The sequence below is a fragment of the Euprymna scolopes genome, chromosome 16 (genome assembly GCF_053919585.1).
Source record: "Euprymna scolopes isolate OS-2025 chromosome 16, ASM5391958v1, whole genome shotgun sequence".
Classification (NCBI taxonomy): Eukaryota; Metazoa; Mollusca; class Cephalopoda; order Sepiida; family Sepiolidae; genus Euprymna; species Euprymna scolopes.
The window spans coordinates 61,863,489-61,888,242 of record NC_136497.1 but is presented as its reverse complement, the minus strand read 5'-3'; the positions used below and the strand labels follow the sequence as shown (position 1 = coordinate 61,888,242).

Sequence of the window (24,754 nt, the reverse complement as noted above, 5' to 3'; positions counted from 1 at the left end):
ATTGTTTAATTAACTTCGCCAGTCAACCTTTTGACACTTAATTAAAAGTGTCATACTCCTCCCCCACTTACCGACATTTAACCTTTGGTTAAAGGTCGGTAAATCATGTTTAACGGTACATACAGAAGACATATAATTACAATGATTGATTACACAGTTCAGTTTTGTATGTGTCCATAGAAAAAAAATCAATTGTTCATCCTAACAAACAACCCCATCTTTTTTTTTCTACATCCCCCCTTTTTTTTTGACATTTTAAAATATTACAAAAAATGTTTTCATTTTCTTTTTTTTTTTTTACAGAATTATTATCTCTTTTTTTTTATATAATGATAATAATGACAACAACAATAATAATAAATGTTCATTGCAGAGTCCTTCATTTTTTTTTCATGCATTTGTAGGAAATTTTTTTCTTTTTTTTTTTTTTTTTTTTTTTTTAATGCATTTGTAGGAAAATTTTTTTTTCATGCATTTGTAAAGATTTTTTAATCGATTGTTCCAAGAAATTCAGATCATTACACTGAAAGTATCTCCACCGATGGTAATTGCAAGGCTTCTTTCGGGATATTTGTGGTCTGTGGAGTTTGTATGTCACCTATTGGTTCAAGTTCGATTTGTTGTTCCAGTCTCTGCTGTTGATCAGTGACAACCGTTCCTGAGCTCCCAACATTCTTGTGCAGTTTAGTTGGTTCATTTCTCTTAAGCTTACTTAAACAATGGCGTACTATCAGGCTTGATGTTAACAAAACTGATACAATTAATAAGATGATGGCTATTACCAAAATTAACCAGGTAGAACTACCTACTTGTTCACTTTCTGTTAGGGAATTTTCCTCTCTAAGTGCATCGAGTTTATGTATTAATTCCCTTAAATTTATTTTCTTTAGAGGACTTACGACATTAGGGATTGCTTGCGGGGTCATGTTTGGAAATCCTTTTATTAGAGGTTCCCATAGGCTTAATCTACTAGTAAGTGTGATATTCATCAATGGTAAAAAAGAGTCGCTGGTCTCAAATTTTTCCTCGGCTTGGTAATAGGGAGGAAGGGTTATAGCGCCGCCATAGACCCCACAGCCCAATGGCACCTGCAGAGTGGTCAACGGAGGAGATATTTTTATTGTTTTGGGAGGTTTTCCGGTACATACCTGAGATAGTTCCAACTCATCTTTCGCTGCTATCGCCCATGCCCCATCTGTTATCCTAATAGCATTTGGCAGCATTACATCTAGGAGGACTTCTATTTGACAATGCTGCCCTATTCCCTTTTTATTATCCTTGAATAATTCGATTACACACAAATGGTGATTGCTGAATGTATATATCGGGCTATTAGATACGCAGGTTCCGAGTAGATCATGTGTACATTTTTCTGCCTCGGAAGAGGTAAGCAACATGAACTTTTCTCTAGTTTGATCAAGAGCAATATTTTCGGATTCTAATTTGTAATGTGGCGACAGTTCCCAATCCCTGTTTCTCATGTGGATAAGGAATCGGTAAATTAATGACTTGAAAGACTTCATATATACTACCGGTATCCAACAATGGAAGTGACACCACAATCAGCAATTTACCATCTTCGATGAGAGTTAGACAACCCAATGACTTATAGTAATACCACAGCTCAGCTGTGGGATTCGCTGGCAATCTTAGGTGATGAGGTAGTTTGGCCTGAACTTCTAGTAAGTGGTCTTTTAATGCAAAAGGTTCCACTATATTTGGAGACAAATGACCCAAAGCTAACATATCAGACTGTGCTTGCAGGTTTTGTATGGAGTCCAACAGTGCTTGCAACTTTTTCTGCAATTGTTCGATGATTGTTAAAAAACGAAGATATTTTCTTATGCAATCTTCCAGTTTTATCACTCGGATCATTAATTCTCCAGTGATATTTCCGAGCTCCACTTGCATTTCCTTAAACCCCTCCACTAACTCATTTATTTTGCGACGGTTATCGGCTAGTTCCACCCTGGTTATATTTAGAATAGTAATACTATCCTTTTCTACTTGGGCCAATTTCATCTGACCTTTTTCAGAAGTCCTCAATCTTCTCTTTAGGGCATCTAATTGTTCCTCTGTTATAGTCCCAAAAAGTACGTTTAACGCTTTCCCCATTATGGGAAGTACCGATCTTTTTTCTCTATTTTGTAATAGTTTCAATCCATCCAAATATTTTTCTATAACCTCCACACTAGTTTTCATAATCTTTATGTCCTGCATAAGTGGGCACCACAGATTAAAACATTTCCCTTTTTCATTAGCTATGCAATCAATTTCCAAATCCTTTCCTACTAAGGTGACCTCGTCTATTTCTTTTCTCAACTTATTTAATAAGGAGTAATAGGGTTTGAAGTTCATCGTAAAAACTATTAACCATTTTGACCTTGTAATCGTTACTTCACTTGTTTTGCGAAAAATTACATTCTGACTATGTCGCAGGGCTGCTACTGTTGTCAGCATGCTCAGCAGGAGTAGGGACTTCAATTCAGCCATCCTACAAGAGAATAGGGGGTTAAATTCAGTCGGTTACTAATGAAAGGTAATATGGTTCCGTCTAACTTTAAAAACTACTTCTTTTCAAGCCTTCTGTTTATATATTCCTTCTCTATATTTTATTTTATTTTGTTTTGTTTTTCAGACGCATCCATGGAAACTTACATAACCATCTCTCTGTTATATAATGCCGGTTTTAGATTTTATCCAGCACACATGCTTGATTCGCTGAGTCACAACTTGGTGCAAGCTGGTGATCAGTTATATTATGGGATTGGCCCGATGTCAAGTCATCCCTTTTTTTATTTTGATAGCTTCTTAATCTGTATTTTAAAGGTGTATCTTCTTTTTCTTGATATCTTTTTCGTAACTCTGACAGGGGAATTTCGTCTTCACTCTCCCAACTATCCAATTCATTTTGCACAAAGGCATTTCCTACTTCTTCAATTTCTATTTGTGATCTAGCAATTGGGCTTGGCTCAATCTCAATTTCTGACTCCGAATCAGTCTCCGAGGGGGCTTCTACCCACCTCGTCCATCTCATACGTGGATTTGCTTCTTTTCTTTTAGGAATTTCCCATTCTTCTACTCCTGCTAATTTTAAGTCATTTGCATGAGCCTTTTTTACTTTGCCATTTATTTGGTCCCATACAACAAAAGTTACTGGACCTGTCTGATTAATTATTCTATAATAAGGAGACCATTTTTCGTCAAGCTTCCCTTGTCGTAGATGCTTCTTATGATACACCGGATCTCCTATTTTGAGGGTTACCTCTTTCCTCCCCAAGTTTACCCTTTCATTTCGTTTCTTCTGGGCACGTTTTATCCTCTGCCTAGCTTGCATAAATATCTTATGTTGATTTTGGAGGATTATCTGGTGAAAATCTTCTCCCAGATATTTCCTACGGGGTTTTAATAGATTATCAATAGGCAAGATTACATCTCGACCAAATAGTAAAAAATAAGGGGAAAATCCGGTCACTTCATTAATAGAAAATCTTATGGCCGCTAATGCCTGAGTCAGGAATAAATCCCAATTTTCCTTGTCGTCTTTAGTGAGCTTTGCCAATGTATCTCCCAAGAATCGGTGGAACCGCTCAACCTTAGCATTAGCTTGTGGGTGATAGGGGGATGTTACAATGTGCTTGATGTTGAGACCTTCAGTTGTTTGTCTCATTACTTCATTAACGTTTTCTGGGCCATTATCAGATACCAGTTCTAAGGGGGTCCCAAAGCGCGGGATTATTTCGGTTAGTAATAGTCTAGCTACAGTCTGAGCTTTCTTATCTGGTACTGCATAGGCTTCCGGCCAGTTAGTTAGCCAATCCACAAAGCTAACTATGTATTTATTTCCCTGTGGAGTTTCCCCATAGGGTCCGGAGACATCTACACTAATTTTTTCAAAGGGATAAAATGGGACATCAGTTTCTTCAAGGGGTGCAATTTCAGATTTGCCGCTCCTCGACTGACAAACAACGCATAGGTTTACATGGTTTGTGACTTCCTTGTACAACCCCGGCCAGTAATATTTCCTGCCTATGAGTTCGTACGTCTTGTCAATACCAATATGCCCCATTTTATCATGAAGCTGTCTCAATATGTCCCCTCGAATCTGTTTGGGTATATACAACCTAGGTCGGACGTCTCCGTCTCGGTCAGAAAGATAGTATAGCAACCCATTTTGTACCATATATCTTTCTAGAAATGCTTTAGATGCTTTACCTGACTCTATGGTTCTTTTTAGCGTCTTAATTTCTTCATCTTCCTTGTATCTGTCTAATTGGGGCATTTCTTTTTTGGGGTTTTCATCCGTTCTATCTGTTTCATCTAAGGTGTGTCTATAATCCAACCTATGTGAGTTTATCATGTTTATTTGATAAAATTTATCATCAATTTCAAGTTCTTGAGGCGTCGATTCTTGTTCTAGCTGATTAGGGATACGTGACAATAAATCGGCACATGTATTTTCTTTGCCCGATAGATATTCTATGGTACAGTTGTATCCACTTATTTTTAAGGCCCATTGTTGTATCTTTTTATTTGTCAAATCTGCTTTAAATAGATATTTCAAAGGCTTATGATCTGTTTTTATCACGAATTGTGCACCGTTTAGATAATAATCAAGTTTTTGGAGAGCATATACAATAGCAAATGCTTCCTTTTCTATGACAGGCCACTTCTGTTGCGTAGATGTTAACTTGTGAGAAAGAAAGTAGATAGGTACTTCTTCTGGTATTCCTGGGACAGGACCGTCCTTCTCAGGACATGGTTGAGTTAGACATGCCCCAATACACAGGTCGCTCGCATCTGTGTACAAGATCATAGGTTTATTTATGTCTGGGTATGCCAATAAGGGGATCGTTGACAGTTGATCTTTCAGCGTATCAAATGATCGCTGGCAATCATCTGTCCACTTAAAGCGAGCACTTTTTTTTGTGAGAGCTATAAGAGGGGTAGCTATTCTTGAAAATGCAGGTATGAATCTTCGGTAATATCCGATTGCGCCTATAAAACCCCTGACCTGTCTAACAGTTTTAGGTTCTGGCATCGAGCGAATTACTTTGACCTTATCATCATCTGGCTTGATTCCTTGTTTATTTATGACAAATCCCAAGTATTTAGTTTCTGCCATCATGAACTGACACTTTGCCAGTTTTAATTTTAACCCATGTTTTCTCAGTTGATTGAATACCGTTTGAAGGTGTTGGAAATGTTCATTTATATTGCTCGAGAAAACTAGTATGTCATCGAGATATGCCATAGCAAAGCCTTCCAACCCTCCAAGTACTATGGACATGAGTTGTTGGAAAACACCTGGAGCATTAGCCAATCCAAAGGGCATAACTCGAAATTGAAAAAGCCCGTAGTGGCACACAAATGCAGCCTTTTCACGGTCATCTTGATCCAGGGCTACCTGCCAGTACCCTGATCTCAAATCAAGGGTGGAAAAACATCTTGCCTTGCCTAAGAGGGCCAGTATATCATCTATTAATGGTAGTGGATAAGCAAGCGGCTTAGTTATGTTGTTGAGGGCTCTAAAATCTACACAAAAGCGGTGTCCCCCATCCTTTTTGTCAACCACTACAATGGGAAAGCTCCAAGGAGATCGTGAGCGTTCAATCACCTTAGCTTCCAGCATTTCTTTGACAGCTTCTTCTACTAACTCCCTTTTGTGTATCGGAGTTCTGTACGGTTTCATTTTTATGGGTGGGTTGTTTCCAGTATCTATTTTCATTTGAACCGACTGAGTTCGTCCCAACTCCTTATCTGAGTTAGCGACAACATCTATATTCTTCTGAATTAAATTCACTATCTCTTGTCTATGCTCATTAGGTACGTTGATGTCCTTAGGATTAATTGTATTTTTGCTCATCTTAATTGGGCGTTTCTCAATGTACCTGACTTGCTTCCGAATTCTTATTGGCGCTACCCTTCCCAAATTTTCACCCTTGGGAACGCTCAAAGTTTTATTACCCAAATTTGCCAACATAACTGGAATCTTTCCCTTCTCATTTTCTTTTACTATCGCTTCAACTAACACTATTTCTTCCTCCTCCGGTATTACCTCCTCCGTTGAAATCACCTGGTATAGGTTTTCTTTATTTGGCTCTGAGGGGACTAGTTTGGCTGCGCAGGAGATAGCAGTTCGTGGGGGTAATTTTACACTGTCCGTAGTGTAGATTTTAATTTCCCCGCCGGAACTATTACCCAAGGGAATTTCTACCCCTCTTATCGTTAGCCGATTTGGATTAAAACATAATTGTGCTTTATTTATTTTTAACCAATCCTCCCCTAAAATCATGGTTTGGTCTAAGTCAGGTGCAATGTACAATTTTGAACCTGTCTTAATCTTTCCGATTTTAATAGGTAGGTGGATCATACCATTTAGTTTCATTTTCTGTCCATTTGCTTGAGTTACTGTTAAATCTGAGTCTTTCAACTTTATTTTGCTATCTCTTAGGTCTTCAAAAATTGAGGACTTTAGAAGCGAGACTTCTGACCCGGAGTCTATCAATGCTTCTACCTGCTTGCCCATGATATCTACCCTACACGTCATGTCCGAGCCCTGTGTGAATAATTCATATTCTTCTGCTCCTTTTGTGTTGGGAATATTAATCATTTCCCGTTTAGAGCAGGAATTTCTTGGATTATTCTTTTTAGGAGCAAGAGTACCCTTATTCTTTTTTTCTTTTAATGACTGAATATGGTTAGTTCTGCGACTTTTTGTTTGTGCCGGTGCCTTGGTGTTTCGTTTTTCTGAAGTCGAGTAAGTTACATTCCCGCTTTCAGACTTTGGACACCTTTGTTCGTAATAATTCCAGCGTTCATGCTGATTTGAAGTAATCCCCTTTTTTTTACTGGTTGTCTACAGCTGTAACAACCATGACTCTCTCCAGACCATTTTCTATGGTAACCCTCCGCCTTTGGTTCCCTTAGTACTGTATGAGAGCCTATTCCCTCCTGTTGCCAATGATTTCTACCTGAAAATTTATTATTCATTTTTTCTCGTTTCCCACAGCCCAGAAGTCGCTCATAAAGCCTTTCACTTTCTCTGGCTGATGACAAAGCCTCCGACAGTGTCTTTGGGTTGGCTCTGGCCACATCTTCCTTAATGAAAGTATTGTTTATTCCATCAATGAAGAATTCAGCTAGCTGTACCTGTACAGCTGACCCTTCTCTCAGTTCAGAGTCTCTATAAGCCAGCCTTGCAAGACTTGACATTCTACTAGCCAGTTCTGCAAGCGATTCATTTTTTCCTTGTATCACCTTAATCAATGCTCGAGCAGCATCAGCAGGGTTGACAAACTCTCCATACTGTGCTGTGATTTCATCGAATAAGGCTTTACTGGAAGTATCCGAATGGTCATCAAGATAAGTTCCAATCCATTCGGACACTACTCCATCTGAATAGTCATAGGCTAGGTTAATCAATTCAGGGTCCGATAAATTATGGACCCTTTGTTTTTTTTTCAATGCCATCAGCCATGGTTTCAGATCTGCCGGTCTACCAGAAAAAATTGGGATCTTTGATCCAGCTGTTACCAACATAGGTGAAATATTTGAACGAGAAGTAGCCATTGTATTAAGAAAAAAAATAAACACACCTAGAAGCTATTTAGAAATGAACCAACATGCACAATGAATGCAAAGAACAAAGAAAAATAGTCACTTACCCTGACTCTGTGGACTTTTCTGGTGAGTGGCTTGAGTAGGTTGAGCTAATTGCTTCCTAGGCTGGTTTCTGGGTGGAGTGTCGTTGTGCCGGTGAATATACAGAGTGTCGATCTTGTGTTTTGAAGCGCCGATACTGGATTCTGCGACACAGATGCGACGAGATCCGTCTGGTAATTAACCAGGGTCAATCCTGCGTCTTAAGGCACCAAATGTGGTACGATATCTTCACGAACCCGAGTTGGCCGATGGTTTCGTGATTACCACATACGTTGACTGGTCTTTTTCTGTTTCCTTCCACGCCCACGTTGCTTTAAGATCCGTAGAAAGAATTGATGAGTATGGCCCAGTCGACGAAGGTTGAATTTGTTGCTGGAGGGAAGAAAAGTTGCCAAGCAATCAAAGAAAAAATGTCTGAAAGCGTTTGTTATAAACAATAACAACGTTTATTAACACAATCTTCAAACACCACGCAAGGGGAGTGATTGTGGTTGACTGGCGGAATAAAGTTTTCTTAGAAACTCTTGACTGCAATTAAGCAGCGTTGATGAAGAATGGCAACGGATTTGGTTCTTTAAGCGGCGGCAAAAAAATGAACCAACTCGATTTTTCGCTTTGGGTATCCTCTATTTATTGGCCCGAATACTTGAACAATCAGTGTCTGATTGGCCAGCCAATGGGGATTGCCGACTAATAGCTATCGTCGTAACAATCACTCAGGTTAGCCTTTGATTGGTTTTAGATAATCGGCCAATTAGTTGCAATCATTGGGAGGGGCTATACGGAGCAATTCTGTGATTAGTTGATGAATAATGTATAGCCGCCCAGTCCTTGTGCCAAGCTTGTACTCAATTCCAAGTTAGGCCGACCCAAAAATGATTGCCAACTTAAAAATATATTTATTGTTTATAATTTGATAAATTATGATTTTTCAGCAGGTGCAAACGTCTGCACTTTGTTTTTGTTTTATCTGTCATTCCCAATTTCTTTGCACTTAAAATGTCGGACTTTCAAACCGAATTAATTTTACTTATATAGTTCGTTTATAATTTTGAAAGGTCAATACACCTACAGATGGTTTTTGTTTTATTGACAGATTTATAGGTCAAATCCTGTTCTTGCTAAGGTCGCCATCTCTTTGCACTCAATGACAGTTTATTACACTTGGTTCTTAAAAAATGTTGGCTACCTTAACAAATTTTATACTGTTCAATAAAACAATTAATATTATAATTTAATTAATTATTGTTTAATTAACTTCGCCAGTCAACCTTTTGACACTTAATTAAAAGTGTCATATCAGAATATCTATTGATCTCATATAGAAATAAAATGCTTACTTAAGATACGACACCCTTTGATTTCTGAGAACTGACTAAACGACTGAAGCAAAATCACTTATATTTTAATGTATGTATTTAATATAATTAAATGCCGTAAAAATAATTAACACGCATGGACGTGCCTAGTTTAAACGTGTGGAAGAGATTTGTAAGATTTTTAATTTTAATACGTTTTCTATAAAACTACGATTAATGTCGGTTGTCACTCAGCAAAGTTTGTCTCTGTTGAAAAGTAAAGTTCGCCTTTGTCAACAACGAACAATAAGTGTCTTACAAACTGTTTTCCCCGTTAACTTTGGCAGATTCGTTCGATAATTCTATTCTAATGCGTTTTATATAAATAATGAATTTTTTTTTGCTTTTAACATTTACAGTCCATTTGGCATGATGGTAAGAGTGTTCGTTAATGAATCGAAGGACCGGGGGTCAATCCTCGGTCTGCATATACCAAAGACTTAAAATGGTGTTCGATACTACTTTAAAAATCGTGTTAGGTACATTCTATCTTAAAGTAGCCTCTGGTGTTTACTATTTTGTACGCTTCCCCAAAACTGCTAAGCATGAAACAGAGGCATATATTTAACGCAGGCGAACCGACGATTGATAAATTTATTTTTAGACATTCATGGGGGAAAATAGAAACCGCAAATTAACATATGAATGCCTTATTAGAATTAATAGTACGAAGGTTTAACAATGGCGAATGATTGATATACCTAATTCGCTGCAACATTCAGTTGAACGGACCGAATTGAATTTTACCAAACAATGGAACGGGCTAATAATAAGGTCATTTCACAATCAATTGAATAAAAAATAATCACAGAAAATCACAGAAAAGCATTGAAATGAATAATAAATAAGGAAAATTGAGCATTATTAGCAAGTTCACATTTTTTTCTCATGCATTCCGATTCATCACGAAAGCCAGCCTGCCAAAGTTTAATGCATCAATATCAGACGTATTGCTGATTGGTTTTATGCTCTTTTGCTTATATGTCAGCAATGCCGAGTTCAAACCCCATCGACCACATCGTGGTAAATTACACACTAATACACATGGACCCAACAAGAATATAACTTAATCTTAAGACTTGCTATCTATACATAATATTGTAAGCATAAGCACCGTCTAATTTTCTGCATATTGTATGGAGTATTCATGAAGCTATGCCATGGAAATATTTATTACTTAATAACTATTAAGTTGATCAGGCTGAAATTTATAATGTTAGTGATTGTTATAAGCGATCATCAAATTCATACATTAAATTTAGAAACATCGAAATCAAGCTCGGTGACATATACCAGATTGTACTTCATTGGCTATAATATGAACCAAGAGTAGAGACTCTACAATGGATAAAATAGAACTCAAGGCACACACATTTATTTTCACTTTTTGTCACATAGCGCTTAGATATACATACCCTATATAAAACTGAAAATGAAACACCTACTGTTGCGAAGCTAAAAAAATCTTTAAGAGGGACACGGCTGCGGCACCCAACACAAAAAAATGACGGATGGTGTGCCTTTTTTATTTAACTCATATTAAATTGACAAAAAAGTAACTCATTTTGAAATATATGTAATCTAAAACTTTTTTTATGTCACCCATCACAAGACTTGACAGTAAGGGACTGCTATTTGGGACCATGCCTTGGAAAGCTTAACAAAATGTTAGTTTATGTTGCATTTAAACTTCTGCTTATCAGTGAAGTGAGGGAAACAGGTAGCAGGAAGGAAAGTTTAGCTGGTCGAGGGAAGTAACTATTTAAGTAAAAATCTTTCTGGCATTTAAGGACCTCAGCAATGAAAGGGTGTGATTTTCTTGCTATACGGGTTTGTCAGGGGATATTTACGTCGAGGGGCACAAGTGTAACGAGTTGATCAGAGCACATTCTATTAAAATACTTCCAAAGTAGGCACAAGGAGGCAACATTGCGGCGATGGAATAGAGGTTGGAGCTTAGTTGACAAAATGAGACCTATTAGATTGAAACTCTTTTTTGGACTCTATCTAAGAGTGAGAGACTAGCGATAGGAGCACCAGCCCAGATGTGGCAGCAATACTCCATGTATGGGTGAATGATGGCTTTGTAGAAGTACAAAATAGGTGTGAGTAGTCTTTTAGCACGATAAAGGGGATTCATATTCTGTGCAGCAATGTCCTCAATGTATTTTTTAGTTCATATTGTCCGTGAATTCTGATAAATAATTCATCCATCAACACATTTAATACTCAAATTTAGTGAATCTTGCTATCTTGTTTGTTATAAATTATTCACATGTGCATCTGATGTCGGCATCATAGATTTGACATCAGAAATGATGACGTCATTTATTAAAACAGTGTCGAATAACTATTAGGCGCGTTGTATAGACGTATCACGGCTCTTCCTATAAAAAAAAAGTCGTCTCAACCTCTAAAAGGATAGCACAGTATTAAAAATTGTGAGAATTTTGTTAATTACCGTTTTAATTTTGCTTGTCATCCGTAATTGCATTTACTTTACAAAAGATTAACTAGAACATGTTGAAGACTTTGACGACACGACCACCTATGGTAGCACATAAACGCCGTAAACGATCAAGTTCTCTCTAATTCTCTCTCCTCTGAGCTTGAGCAGGTGGTACAATGGAGAAAAAGTGACTGGTTACTTTTTATGCATCTAAAACCAAGCTTCTATCTTTGCATCACCAACGTTCTGATCCCCATCTCACATGAATTGAAATGAATGGAGCTCGTGTTAGGGGCGCTCCATGTTTTGACAAGTTTCTGGGCGTTACCTTTACTCCTGATCTAAAATGGAATACGTACATCACATCCGTTGCCAAGGTCGCTGGAAAAATAATGGGATCGTTCTATCAATCCAGTAGATATCTACCTGCTGATGCAATTCTCTACCTATATCAGAGACAGGTATGTCCAGGGATGGGGTATTGCTGTCACATCTGGGTAGGAGCTTCTAGGAAAATCTTATCCTACCTTGACAGAGTTCAGAATAGATCTCATTACCTAGTGGGGGATGCCCTTTTCTCTTCCTTGCAACCTCTTTCTAACAGAAGAGACATTACGATCCTGCCTCTGCTTTATCGTTATTTTCATGGCAAGTGCTCGTCTGAGCTCGACTCTATGGTCCCCCTTCGCCCAACATTCACGAGAAACACTCGTTTGGCTGTAAACACTATCAATAATTTCCGCCACTCTTTATCTGTGCCTAAACCTAAACGTAGATTCCATAAACAAAGCTTCTTTCCAAGAACTGCACACATGTAAAACTCTCTTCCGTTTACCTGCTTCCCAGATGACTACAATATAGCCGTCTTCGAGTCCAATGTAAACAAGTTCTTGATGCGCCGTTCGCCTTAAGTAATCCAATTTACAAAATTTACACTTCAAACGATTACTATGGTATTGTCCTTTTGACTACTGTACACTCTTTAAATCTTATCCTCGAGTGGCCTCTGGGCCTTGATAAGTGGTGATTCCTTGATAAAAAAACGCCAAAATACCACAATAGCCACGTGAATCATATCTTCTATTATACGTGCGTTTGCACATTATTTTAAAATATATATATCGGGTTTAAACTTTATTCTTTTTTGTTCTCCTTCGAGAGCTGATATCGTTTGGATGGAAAATAAAGATAAACCTCTACTGCAACATTAGAAGAGTGTTTTATTTCTTGATTCCTTTGAATATTATGTTTTACACCGGAGAAGCCAGAATTAAAGGTGCAATTTTCAGCCTTGTGTATGAATAATACGAAACCTCATCTTTATAACAGATTGTTGAAAAAAGTCTATAATAACTTTATTTGTTGCCATGAGAAAATCGTGCTTTCTAGTGTTAAGATAATTTTGATTATTTCGTCGAAGTTCTGCTTCAAATATAGCCTGATTTTAAAGTGACTTTTTGCCAAACGCAAGAGCAGATTGTTCGGAGACATTTTATTTATTTGAAGAAACATGTTTAAAAACGTTCAGTTATATGTTGCGTAGAGAAAACACAAAAGATAAGGCTATTTAGAAGAACGTGTTAAGCAATATAAATGTAAAAACATGTAAATATTGTATCAAAGTAATAGCATTTGTCTATTATTGTGAAACCTTACATTTTAATTTAACCAACGTCAAATTTACACACGTACAAATACACATACACACACCTATATATATATATATATATATATATATATATATATATATATATATGTATATATATATATATATATATATATATATACCCTTTTCTGAGTCAGGAAAACACTAGAAATACGTTTACTCAGACACTATGAAACCTGACATAGTTATATGGAATAAGTCAGAAAAAGTGGCAACCTTGGTTGAAGTGAATGTCCCTAATGATGGAGATCTGAACAGAGCTGAAAAGGAGAAACATACCAAATACCAAGGTCCCATGTATGATATGAAAAAAAAAACTGGAATCTTAGGGAGATATCAATCATACCAGTTATTATAGGTGATGCAGGATTTATGAAGAAAAACCTGAAGTCCTACCTAACTAATATACCTGGTGAACCAAGTGCAAAAGAGATCCAGGCAATTGCACTTAAGGAAACAGCGAGGATACTAAAAAGAGCTCGCGGTTGGTTTCAATAAAAAGCAGGGCAATGTTGGCAGCTGGGTTGTCTACCCCATACCCAGCATTACAACCTTCAAAGAAAGAAAATGAAAAGAAAATTTTATTATATATATGTACATAGGCGGCAAAAAGAAAGTCCGCACTTGTAATTTTTTCAACAAATGCAAATTTAAACTAAATTTAATGTATCTGCTTAAACAAACAATACCCCATTCGCTTGGCCTTTTACTCTTCTAGTGTAAACGTCAATTTAAAAAAATAAATTCAAATTGAGGAAGCAAAAAGAAAGTCTGCACAATGGAAAATTGTTATTTAAATGTAAATTTAGGGCATTAATGCAACACAAATACAACAAAGACACAATGAACTAGTTAATATTTAGTAGCATAGCCATTCTGCAATTTGACAGCCTGCAGTCTTTTGGGAATTCCTTGAATTAGACTGCAGCAATACTTCGGGGAAACGGCATCCCACTTTTCTTTAATTTTTGTCCAAAGTTCTTCCAAATTTGAAATTTTATCATTGCGTAGCTGCTGCTTGATGTAATGCCATACGTTTTCAATAGGATTGACGTCTGGAGATTGTGCAGGCCAATCCAAACACGGAATATCATGCTTTTCCAGGAACGTCTTGACATTTCCAGCTGTGTGAATGGGAATAGTATCCTGCATCAAATTCTGAGAAAAGTAGAGTAGAAAAAACTCAGTCAACATATTAATATACTTGGTCGAATTAATTCGACCTTGCAAGCGACTTATAGGCCATGGACCATTGGAACTAATAATGCTCAACACCCAAACTGAACCTCCATCACCTTGCAGTGTTGAAACTGATCACCTAGGATTCAATACTTCGTCTTTCCTCCGACGCATATATTTCCTACCATCACTACCTAGCCTATTGAACTTGCTTTCGTCGCTAAAAAGCACTTTTGACCAACATGAAGAGTCATGATCTTCATTGCATCTGACGAAGTCGTGACGGCGCTTTCTGTTCTTTACAGAAACTATTGGCTTCCGTCTAGCAACATATTCTCGCAAATTAAAGTCATTTAATCTGTTCTTGACAGTAGAAAGAGAGCACTTTTAAAAAGATTGCACTGTTAATGGATTTTGGGAGCCGTTTAAAATCTGTTTCTTAGGATGCGGATCATGATAGCATTGCTTTCCCTGTTAGAAGTAACTCTAATACGACCAGATGTATGAGCATCACGAACGCTGCCGGTGTTTTTGTGATTTGTACAGTCTTTCGTAGTTTTCTCATCACATTTCAATTTGTGGCCTATTTCTCGATTGGATACACAAGAAAGGTGGAAATTAAGAAGTTCCTGACGACCACTAAGAGAAAGTCGTGGCATATATATAACCCGTAACAACAACAATTACGATTAGAGATGCTGCTACCTGTGGTTGGATAATTTAAACTAATTTAGGGGCAATAATTTAAGCTGGTTTTAAGCGAATTTGATGCTGCGGACTTTCTTTTTGCGTTCTCAATTTGAAGTTATTTTTTTAAATAGTAAACACTAGTATATTTTTTAATTGTAAACACTAGAATATTTCAGTTAAATGTAAAATATGAACAGGTAAAATTATAGAGGAATAAAAGACGAATTAAATGAGATATAGGTTGTTTAAACAGTTGCATTAAATTTAGATTAAATTTGCAATAATTGAAAAATTACAAGTGCGGACTTTCCTTTTGCCAGCACCATATATATATATATATATACATATATATATATATATAATAAATGACAAAAACTTTATATTCCAAAATACATGATTTTTATAATTTTGTATTTTATTTCTTTACATAAATTGATTTGTTCAATTCTTGACTCAATCACTTAATTATTATATCAATTAGTGAATCTATTATGCCCTTAACTCATCCAAAGAAATCGCATGGTGAGAGACCGAAATTTGGAAGAGAAGCTGCAGTTACCTTTATATATTACTATTACGCCATCTTCCAAATTTCGGATTCTCACCACGTTGTGTCACATTTTAATTCCTTTTAGTGGATTGATTGTTGCGATTTCTTCATAAGATGGATATCAATACCATACTGAATTTTCAAAGGTCTACCACAATTTTAAATGCCTGTACATAAAAAGTCTGGAAAACTATTGACGGTATATCGTACCATAAATAGACCAAATTATCCTGAAAAAACGTATGAATCATAGAATGAATTGACTACAAGAAAGCATGCCACAGATGTCTCAAGTATATATAATAGTATGCTTGAAGATATACAAAGTACAAGACAAGATTATCAATTTGATTTATGAATAATGAGATTATAAGGACATTGATTTACAACTGAAGGAAAATACATAACTGAGCTAAAAATACGTATAAGTATCTTCCAAGGAGATTCATTTTCACCATGATTGTTCATCATCGCTATAATGCCTGTTTACAATATACTACAGATATGCCAATCTGCATACAAGTTTACTAATAAAGATAAAGCAATAAACAATATAATGTATATGGACGACCTTAGTCTTTTTGCAAGAAACAAACAGAGACTAGAGATGCTAATAAACAACCAGGATCTTCAGCAAAGTATCTGAATAGAATTCGGTATAGTAAAGTACACTTACGAATTTGTATTTCTGTGATAACGATTGATTATTCATATTATTTGAATCCTTCAGGCTACTGCTCTCATGTTTAGCATACACAAGATGAGAGAAGTAGTCTGAAGAGTTTAAATCAAAAAAATTTATCGACAATTATAAATTCCAGAATAATTCTTATTTTTCTTTGCTTTCGGTTGTGTTTGATTTACCGATTCCAGAAAGAGAAAGAGGAGAGAGTTAAAAAAAAAGAGAGAGATGCGGAGAGAGCCAGAGAAAGAAACTGAGAAATACAGCCCATCCGAACGAAAATAAACACTAACCCCTGGGGTTAGTTGTAGAGTTCAGTAAGTGTTTTTGTTATTAAAAATCATTATTTTTAATTTGTAAATGGAATTTCGTGAGTTATTCTGCTTCCATACTAATACTAATACTAATACACTAAGAGTGACTGGGTTGTAGAATAAAACAAATGAACTAGGTAATGCCGTAAAGATACCAATAGTAATAGAAGATACGAAGAGAAAACTGTGGGAAAGGAGTGACTGAAGAAGACTACGACAATGAGTGCATACATATAGTTTATAGTCGGCACTAATTTAGCTACCTTTGACCTGGTTAGTATCAAAGAACACGTGCAGAATATAAAGATTACAGATTGGCATACCTGTTGCAAGACGCGTTCAGAATGATATTAAGCACATTATATTATTTTATTCAGAAGATTAGCCGCACATAAACCAAACAACAGAAAACCACATTGAGCACGTTGACACGACGTGTGAAAATAGATATTAAACAATAGAAGACATTCTTCCAGATAATATAATTAAGCAAACTTAAGTTTCATTAGATTTTAATTGAGTTACCGTCATTCGATTCCTATTCCCCAAAAGCTACATCTTCCATAGCAATCTGGGTGAATATATCCAACGCATTGTATAGATGATATATAACTACAGGGAAGCACTGGAGCGAATTTATTTTTCTTAAAATTGCGAAAATCTACCTGTCATATGATGGTTTACAATTTAAGACTAGAAAAAAAACTAAAGGGATTTTTATCGCTTATTTAGATTGAGGATCAGTGTTTTCTGTCATCATTGGATTTTACCCTACAGTTTAGGGAGCCCAACGTATGTTGACAAGTTCGGAGAACATTCTTGCTACCCAATAACAGTCTGCCCTGACGTTTTGTTTATTCCTCAGCTAGTATTTATCCAATTGTTTGTTTTTGTGCATATTTAAACTAACCCACTAAAACTTTGGGTTCTTTTTAAAATCGACTTGAATTGAAATTCCATGACTATACTGCAACATTCCCATTTTTCGGTAAAATTAGTGCCACCGTTATAACCCATATTTCCGAGGTAATCTTGTTGTAATATTTCAGTAAAGTTGTTAAACTGTCAATGTGTGTCGAGAAATCTATATTTATTCTCCTCTCCAGAGAACAATGTCAGCCTAAAGTCAGTCTTCATTGAAGAGCTTTCCACATGATCACTAATAAAATAAATCACATTGACTCATTTTAAAGAAACATAACTGACGAGAAATCGTGTTCTTGTTGCGGTTAAATATTGTTTTAGAGTAATCTACCTTTTGAAGCGATGACCGTAACTAATTCTACAGCTCTATTGTTAATTCTCAATGATTGTTGGGCAATACTTTTGGGATCAAATTGAACCTAATAGAATAGCGAAATAATTTGTTGCTTATCAAGTGATGTAGGGAAGAATGTCAGATATGAGTTCAATTCAGTTGCTACAATTATTCTAACAAAATGAAACGTCAGGTACGGCTTGAATAAATAGAGTCAAAAGTTTCACTTTCAATAAAGACGGCTGTGAATTCCTTTCTATTCAAAGAATTGAAATTGCGTTTTATAAACTAAATAAATTACTTCTCCAACGTCAAATTCTTTGTCGTCTCTTTTTCAAAATTACACAGGTCTCCTAAAAGACATCGAGTGGAAACGTTTTCTCCTAAACATTTTGGCTGACAGCATTGCTCCTACATTGCTTAATTTTAAAATAGTCTTTTCATTGGTTTTTAATCCTTAAGATTGAAAAATGTTTTACCTTTGTGTGTCATAGTTTACCTGGAAATAATAAAATATTAAAATAATAAAATAATAATAATAATAATAATAATAATAATAATAATAATAATAATAATAATAATAATAAATACACAGACATATATATATATATTTATTTATCTATACGTGTATATTTCATTAATTATTAATCGGGTTCCAAAAAACAATGTTTAAGTGTCTGGAACAGAAACATTTCAGGGTGATGGATTGAATTGAATGTTTTCGGGGTACATTAATCTTGTTGTCTTACAGGCAGTATCATTCAGGTCAAAATTGATCTGTGAGTTGCAACTAAGGGATTACAACACCTTTCTTTAGAGGTGTTACATGGAACAGCGCATCTAATGGTTCCAAATGTAAATCCTTAAAAAGAAACAAAAAGAGAAGAGACGTGATTCGAATGTTCTTTCAGTCGAAAGTAAAGGCATTTATTAACGGTCTTTCCATTCCCAAATCACTGACACGTATTTTCCAAGCCAGCGACAATATGTTTGTTTCCTTGCTTTTCCCTCTCTGAGTCAATTAACAGTTTTCCTGGACTTTTGGTCAAGATCAAAGTGTAGTATCTGTTCTTCAGATGCTGCACTTCTATTTCTTGTTCTCTTTCGGTGGAGGAGAAATCCTTCACTACTGAGACAATTTTTATTTTTGTACCTTTTCTCCACGTTAAAAAACGACCCTGGTGTCTAACTCTGTCCCGTGGGGAGGCATAGTAAATAGGTACAACTACCTTTAATGTCTGTAGCTGACTCCACGTAACACGGTTGTCCAAGAATTTTATTAAAAGTCTTGATTGCATGTTGCTTTAAAAGTGACTGTCACATCGACACACATTTAAAAGTCCTCTCATGCTGTGATATGGTTTAAAGTTTCCCTTGCACCGGCACGTGATTAAAGCCACGCTCTTATGCTTTTTTCTCTTTATTTTTTCTTCTTCCTCTTACTTGGCTCTGGTGTCACCTCGCGCCATAGCTTGGTCATTTGCATACATGTTATGCCTCATCTGCTATATATATATGTGTGTGTGTTTGTGTGTGTTAATGTTTTCCTGTCAGAGGTTGCAAGATTCCAAGAGATGTTGTCCTCTAATACCTATTTTCCTCGACCAATTAGCCTAGTGAATTCCCTTCCTTCTTTTTTCCCGGCCGTACCAACATATATAAAATTTACACGCAATGTGAAAAAATATCTTGCTGCTCAACTGTCCACCTAGAATACTCCATATAAATATCACTCTTATAATAGTAACCCATTAAGCTGTAGTGGAAATATGCCTTCTTTGAGATTGTTTTATACGGCATCTCAGTTTGATAGTTTTGCGTCGAACTATCACTTTTGAAAACAAAAGTGTTTTCGTTTCACCGTTGTGTTAATATTGGAAAAGCATTTACATTGAAATTAGAGCAATGGAATTGACGAATTTCAAGAGCACTTATTCTTGTATTTTCTATAATTTATTCCAAACAATACAATCATCTTACGCTTTTTCTCTTGCTTCCAGCATACAGTTCTAGGCTCACTGAAAATTCTTTTGAAAAATATTTGATACTTTTTTATTCCAACTTCTTTTTAACCGTAATTATTTTCTAAACCTTCCTTTTATTTTAAATACCCCCGTTTTCCTGCCGCTTGGGAAATTGTTATTATGCAACATGTCGGTACTCAACCACGACTGGCAGTCGTCCAGAAACTGAAGTGTCTGTGTTAGATAAGCACTTGAGGAGAGCTGTTTGCAAATTGGAAATCTGTGTTTAATGTAATCACCCCGTTGTTAAATGCTTGGCAATTGCGTTATTAAAGGGAAAATTCGTTCAACGCTGTAACGTGGTAATTGTTTGGGAGGGAGAGAGAAATAGCCTATAATTGCCATCATTGGGTTGGTTAATCTTAGAATGTGTCGCCTTGCATCGAACGATAGAAAAAAGATGGCAACGAGACGGTTATAATAAGCGACAAATTACGTATGTCCGTTGTAAGAGCAATAATTTGCCAAGATTTAGATTTGTTACTTCAAGGAGAATGTTTTATAAAATATGTCTATAATTTTATTCCGTTCTTTTTATATAAAAATGCTTTATCTACGAGAAACTCTTTTTATTGCTTGCTTTTCTTTATAGATTCAGCCCCCTTTTTTTCAGATTTTATTTACTTTCTTTTGCTTTCTATTCCCAACATTCTCTTTTCGTTTCGTTTTTTATTCATCTTGACATTCCCTATGCGCCTTGTTTCTTAATTTCTAACATCACCTACAAAAAACTTGTCCCTCAAATTCCTGATATAGTTTTAAAATAAACAAAACAAGGAATTGTTTGTTGTACAGATTTGATTTCTTTATTAAAATCTTTCTTTATATAAAAACTAACTATGTAGTTATTTAGAGAGACATAAGTAGAAACAACACTCACAAGGTTTAACAAGTTACATGGGCAAACAATATTATAAGCAAAATGATTTCATTTTAATATCTTATGATCTGACATATTTGTATATTTAATAAAAAGCAAAACACAAAAAAACAAAAAGAGATTTTATTTTCGAAAAATACGTATAATACTAATTAGTTTTCATATACAATAAAACTCCTTTAATTTGAACTTCCTCTAAAGTTGGGCTTCCTCTCATTTGGACTTCCTCTCATTTGGATTTCTTCTAAACCTGGACTTTCTCCAAACTTGCACTGTCTCGTCATTGAAATTGTATTAGCATATTTGATGCGGAATTGCAGTAAAACTGCTTACATGGTTTAGTCAGATATTGCGCAGAAATGTTAATATTGGTACTATGCAATTAATGTAGATTAGCTATTGATAATTAATTTACACTAACTGTAATTCTTTTTCAGATTGCTATATTTAAAGCAAGCACATTAACAAAAATTAGGCCCAAAGCCAAAGGCTTCCCAACTGAAAGAATCAGAGAATATATCTGGTCTAGAAAAAAATCTTGAAACCAAACGGTAACCGATCAACTACGTTGTTCTTAAATCTCTTAATGCAAATGATGTTGAAATATGGGTGCAACAAGATGAGGAAACTACTGATCAATATCCTGAAGACAGTAATGGTGATGAATATAGAGAAAGCTCCCATTCTCTTGACCCTAATATAAATAACCAAGAACACTCTGATGAAGCAATATAATAGGATGATGCAGAAAAATCTATGGAGACGGTTTCTAGAAAAAAGTCCTTACTTTATTGACAACTATGTTTTGCAAGCAATGTTACCCCGAAGAGATATAATCATAAAGCTACAGAACCAAGAGATTGCAGATTTTCGTGATCGCTTACGAAATACAATGGCAGCGCCCGAGAGCACAATCGATGAAAATAGAAACTGCAATGAGACTCATTCAATGAATAAATAAAAAAAAAACTGTATTTTACGTAAATGTATGATTTCTATAGATGATAACTTAGGTAGTAAATACCTAACAAGTAAGAGTAGATTTAATTTATTTTCAATGTTTTGTTCGTGGTAATAATATTTAACAATTCTTACTTGCAATATATCGTAAACTCAACTTAATATATACTTGAAGTATCATATAGCAATGAATTTCATTTTACTATTTCTTAATTCTTAGAAAATGAAAGTGAACTGCAGCACATTTTTTTATCACGAAACTTGAACAGCATCCTCTTATTTGAACGAAGCGGATGTTCAAATTATAGAAGTTATACTGTAATTCCATTTTTTTTTGTTTTTAATAATGGCATTGTTTTTAGTTTCTTTTCAGTTGCTGACATGAATTGAACTGGTGAGCATCACACTTTTCTTGTCGAAAAGTTCATCAAAACAAACGAACCTGTAACTGCAACACAACGAGCGTTCCGTTTGCACTGCAATCTTGGTAGACATGATCCGGTACCGGCTCGAAACACGATTTTATGTGTTACCAAGTTCCGATCTACTAGATCTGCATTGAAACGAAAATCAAGCGACCGACTTTCGTGAACACCTTCGACAGTGTGTGGACAATAACGGATCCCATGTGACTAATTTAATTTTTAAAACCAAATGCAACAATACCATTTTATGTACTTTATGAAAATAAAAACACTTCTTTGTTTCTTTACTTTATTTGCTCTCTTTGCCAGATCTTTTTGTCTGACTCTCTATGTAAACAAGCACAGATATTATACATGTCCATCAATACTAACCTCATGATGGTCCGCTTTCATATTTTATTCACTTTTAGCTGGACATATAAACACACCCACTATCAGACGACTGCCCTTTATATATAATTATTTGGACAGGAAATTAGTCTCAGGTGAAAACATTTTAAAACCAAAGAATGAAGCGATTTTCGGTTTCTGTCTGTCTTAATTGGCACAAAAATGTCTCGATTGTCTTAAAAATATATATCATTTCATGCGTTTCTAAAAAAATAAAAAATAACTAGTACGAGTACTACTACTACTACTAATAATAATAGTAATAATAATAATAATAATAGTAATAATAATAATAATAGTAATAATAATAATAACAACAACAAGAACAATAACAACGTGTCCGGATAAATGTGTTTTTAGTTCTTTTAAATCACAATACTTTTCAAATATTGAGGAGTAGCATACATGGCAAAGAAGATTCGTATTTAGGTAATGGCTCTCCGTCAAAAGATATTTGAATACGTGCATGCATAAATATTACAAGAAATACTTACTACAATACTATAACGTGCAAAAAACAAAACGCACAATAACTGCAATAGTGTACATATAGAAAAATATTTATTCATACATAACATAAAAAGGACACGTGTACATACACACACATATGAGTGTGTGTATGTACATGTCACTAAAAATAATGCTATAATGCAAATTTAAAGGAGAAATCTCATGCGCATGTAACGTAAGGCAACTCTCCAAGACCCAGAGGATCTAATTAATGCAAGTTATAAAGTTATCTCTAAAAAGTAAAAGTAAAAATATAAAAAATATATACTTTTGTATATGCCTTGTATAATGTATTTTTGTACGTATAAATATGAGTTTTATTCTACGTATATACATTAACAACATAAAATGCATGAGAAACTCTACCTAAATTTCTGGAATTGAATTATTTTCGATTAAAAAACTGATTTTAATTGTTCCAAACTTAATCTCTACAATTGTGAGTTCGTTCCTTACAGACTCTGAAACGGCTTAACAGATTTTCTTTAAAACAATAGAACTTAAGTGTATAAGTCTGGGAGAGATATTAGTTAAAGTTTCACTCAGAATACACACGATAATTACCGATAATTGATAATGGAAACCGTTATGTTTATTTATTCATCTGCAGTAAAGTTATTTTTCCATGTCGTAGCTTAGCAAAAATAATAGGAAAAGGGACCGTGGAAATTCTACTGTGGTTAGATGATAGCTTGTTTTTTTATTTTATTTATTTATTTTTTGCGTAACGTGGTCTGTAGGTTAAAACTCCTCACGTAATTTTCTTAATTTTTTATTAACTGCAAAGAATTTATAACATTTGCGTGTTTTTTTAATTTTTTTTTGTGTGACGTGGTTTGTAGATTCAACCCCTGCAGGTAAATTACTTAATGTTTTTTTTTCGTTATCAGGAAAGAAGTTTACATAAAATAATTTTATAAAAAAAATAGTATATTCTCTGGAGTGCAATGTAGAATAACATATATATTTTGACTAAGTTACTGCATGGAGGCAGTTGAAGCTTCCTCAAGAGCGATTGCAACGCTGGGACTCCCTGCTAGTTTATAATAAACTCTCTATCCCTCTCTCTTTCAGCTTTCTGTTTAATTCTCTTACCATCTCACTCTGTGTTGATTCACATTAGCTAATATTTTAGAATTACTCTTAAAATTGAAAGAAAGTGCAACTTTTTTTCTTCCCATTGTCTATTCGTACATGCTAAAAGCATTTAAGTAAATAAAAAGCAAAAAATTCTTAACTTTTATATAAACAATAAATCTAAATAGAAGTATAGACATTGATTAATCCAGGTAATTATATAGATGAATGCTTATAAATGATCGAGTATAATCGTGGAATTAACAGTAGTGCTAATGACACAGTAAGTTTCGCCTGCATTCAAAAAATTATAATGGATAGGACCGCCACGAAATTTCTGAAACCATCACAGTTCTGTGCGTTCAATGTTGTATTGTGGTGTTGCACCCAGGTTGGGAATCGTAGTAGTTCGTAGGACTCCCTGGTTGTGGCACACAGCGATTTTAATTACGTCGATCGTCCGTGGTTTCACCTGTTTACTAAACGGTTGTCATGACAACGAGTTAAGACTAGTGAGTTATCTCACCTTAGACTGGGACTTTTTTTCGATCTTGCCTCTCGTCAAATGTCAAAAAATGTCATAACAGTGTTGAACCTGAAAACAAATCGGTTGACAACTTAGAACGATCAGCCGTAACTTAAAACATATATTAAAGACGTAAGTCACAATTGCTTTG

The 24,754-nt window shown here is 35.2% G+C and overlaps 1 protein-coding gene across 1 annotated transcript; it reads right to left on the bottom strand.

The window, feature by feature from the left end:
• Window positions 1–1,416: 1,416 nt before the first annotated feature.
• LOC145296181 (uncharacterized) lies at window positions 1,417–7,868 on the bottom strand. Its single transcript, XM_080142390.1, has 2 exons — window positions 7,668–7,868; window positions 1,417–2,494 (listed from the first exon to the last, which is right to left on the bottom strand). The coding sequence occupies exon 2, from the start codon at window positions 2,491–2,493 to the stop codon at window positions 1,417–1,419; it is 1,077 nt and encodes a 358-aa protein (XP_079998516.1). The 5' UTR covers window position 2,494; window positions 7,668–7,868.
• Between the last annotated feature and the right edge of the window lie 16,886 nt (window positions 7,869–24,754).

Coding starts and splice junctions, on each gene's coding strand:
- LOC145296181 (XM_080142390.1), bottom strand. CDS start 2,493: ATGGCTGAATTGAAGTCCCTACTCCTGCTGAGCATGCTGACAACAGTA.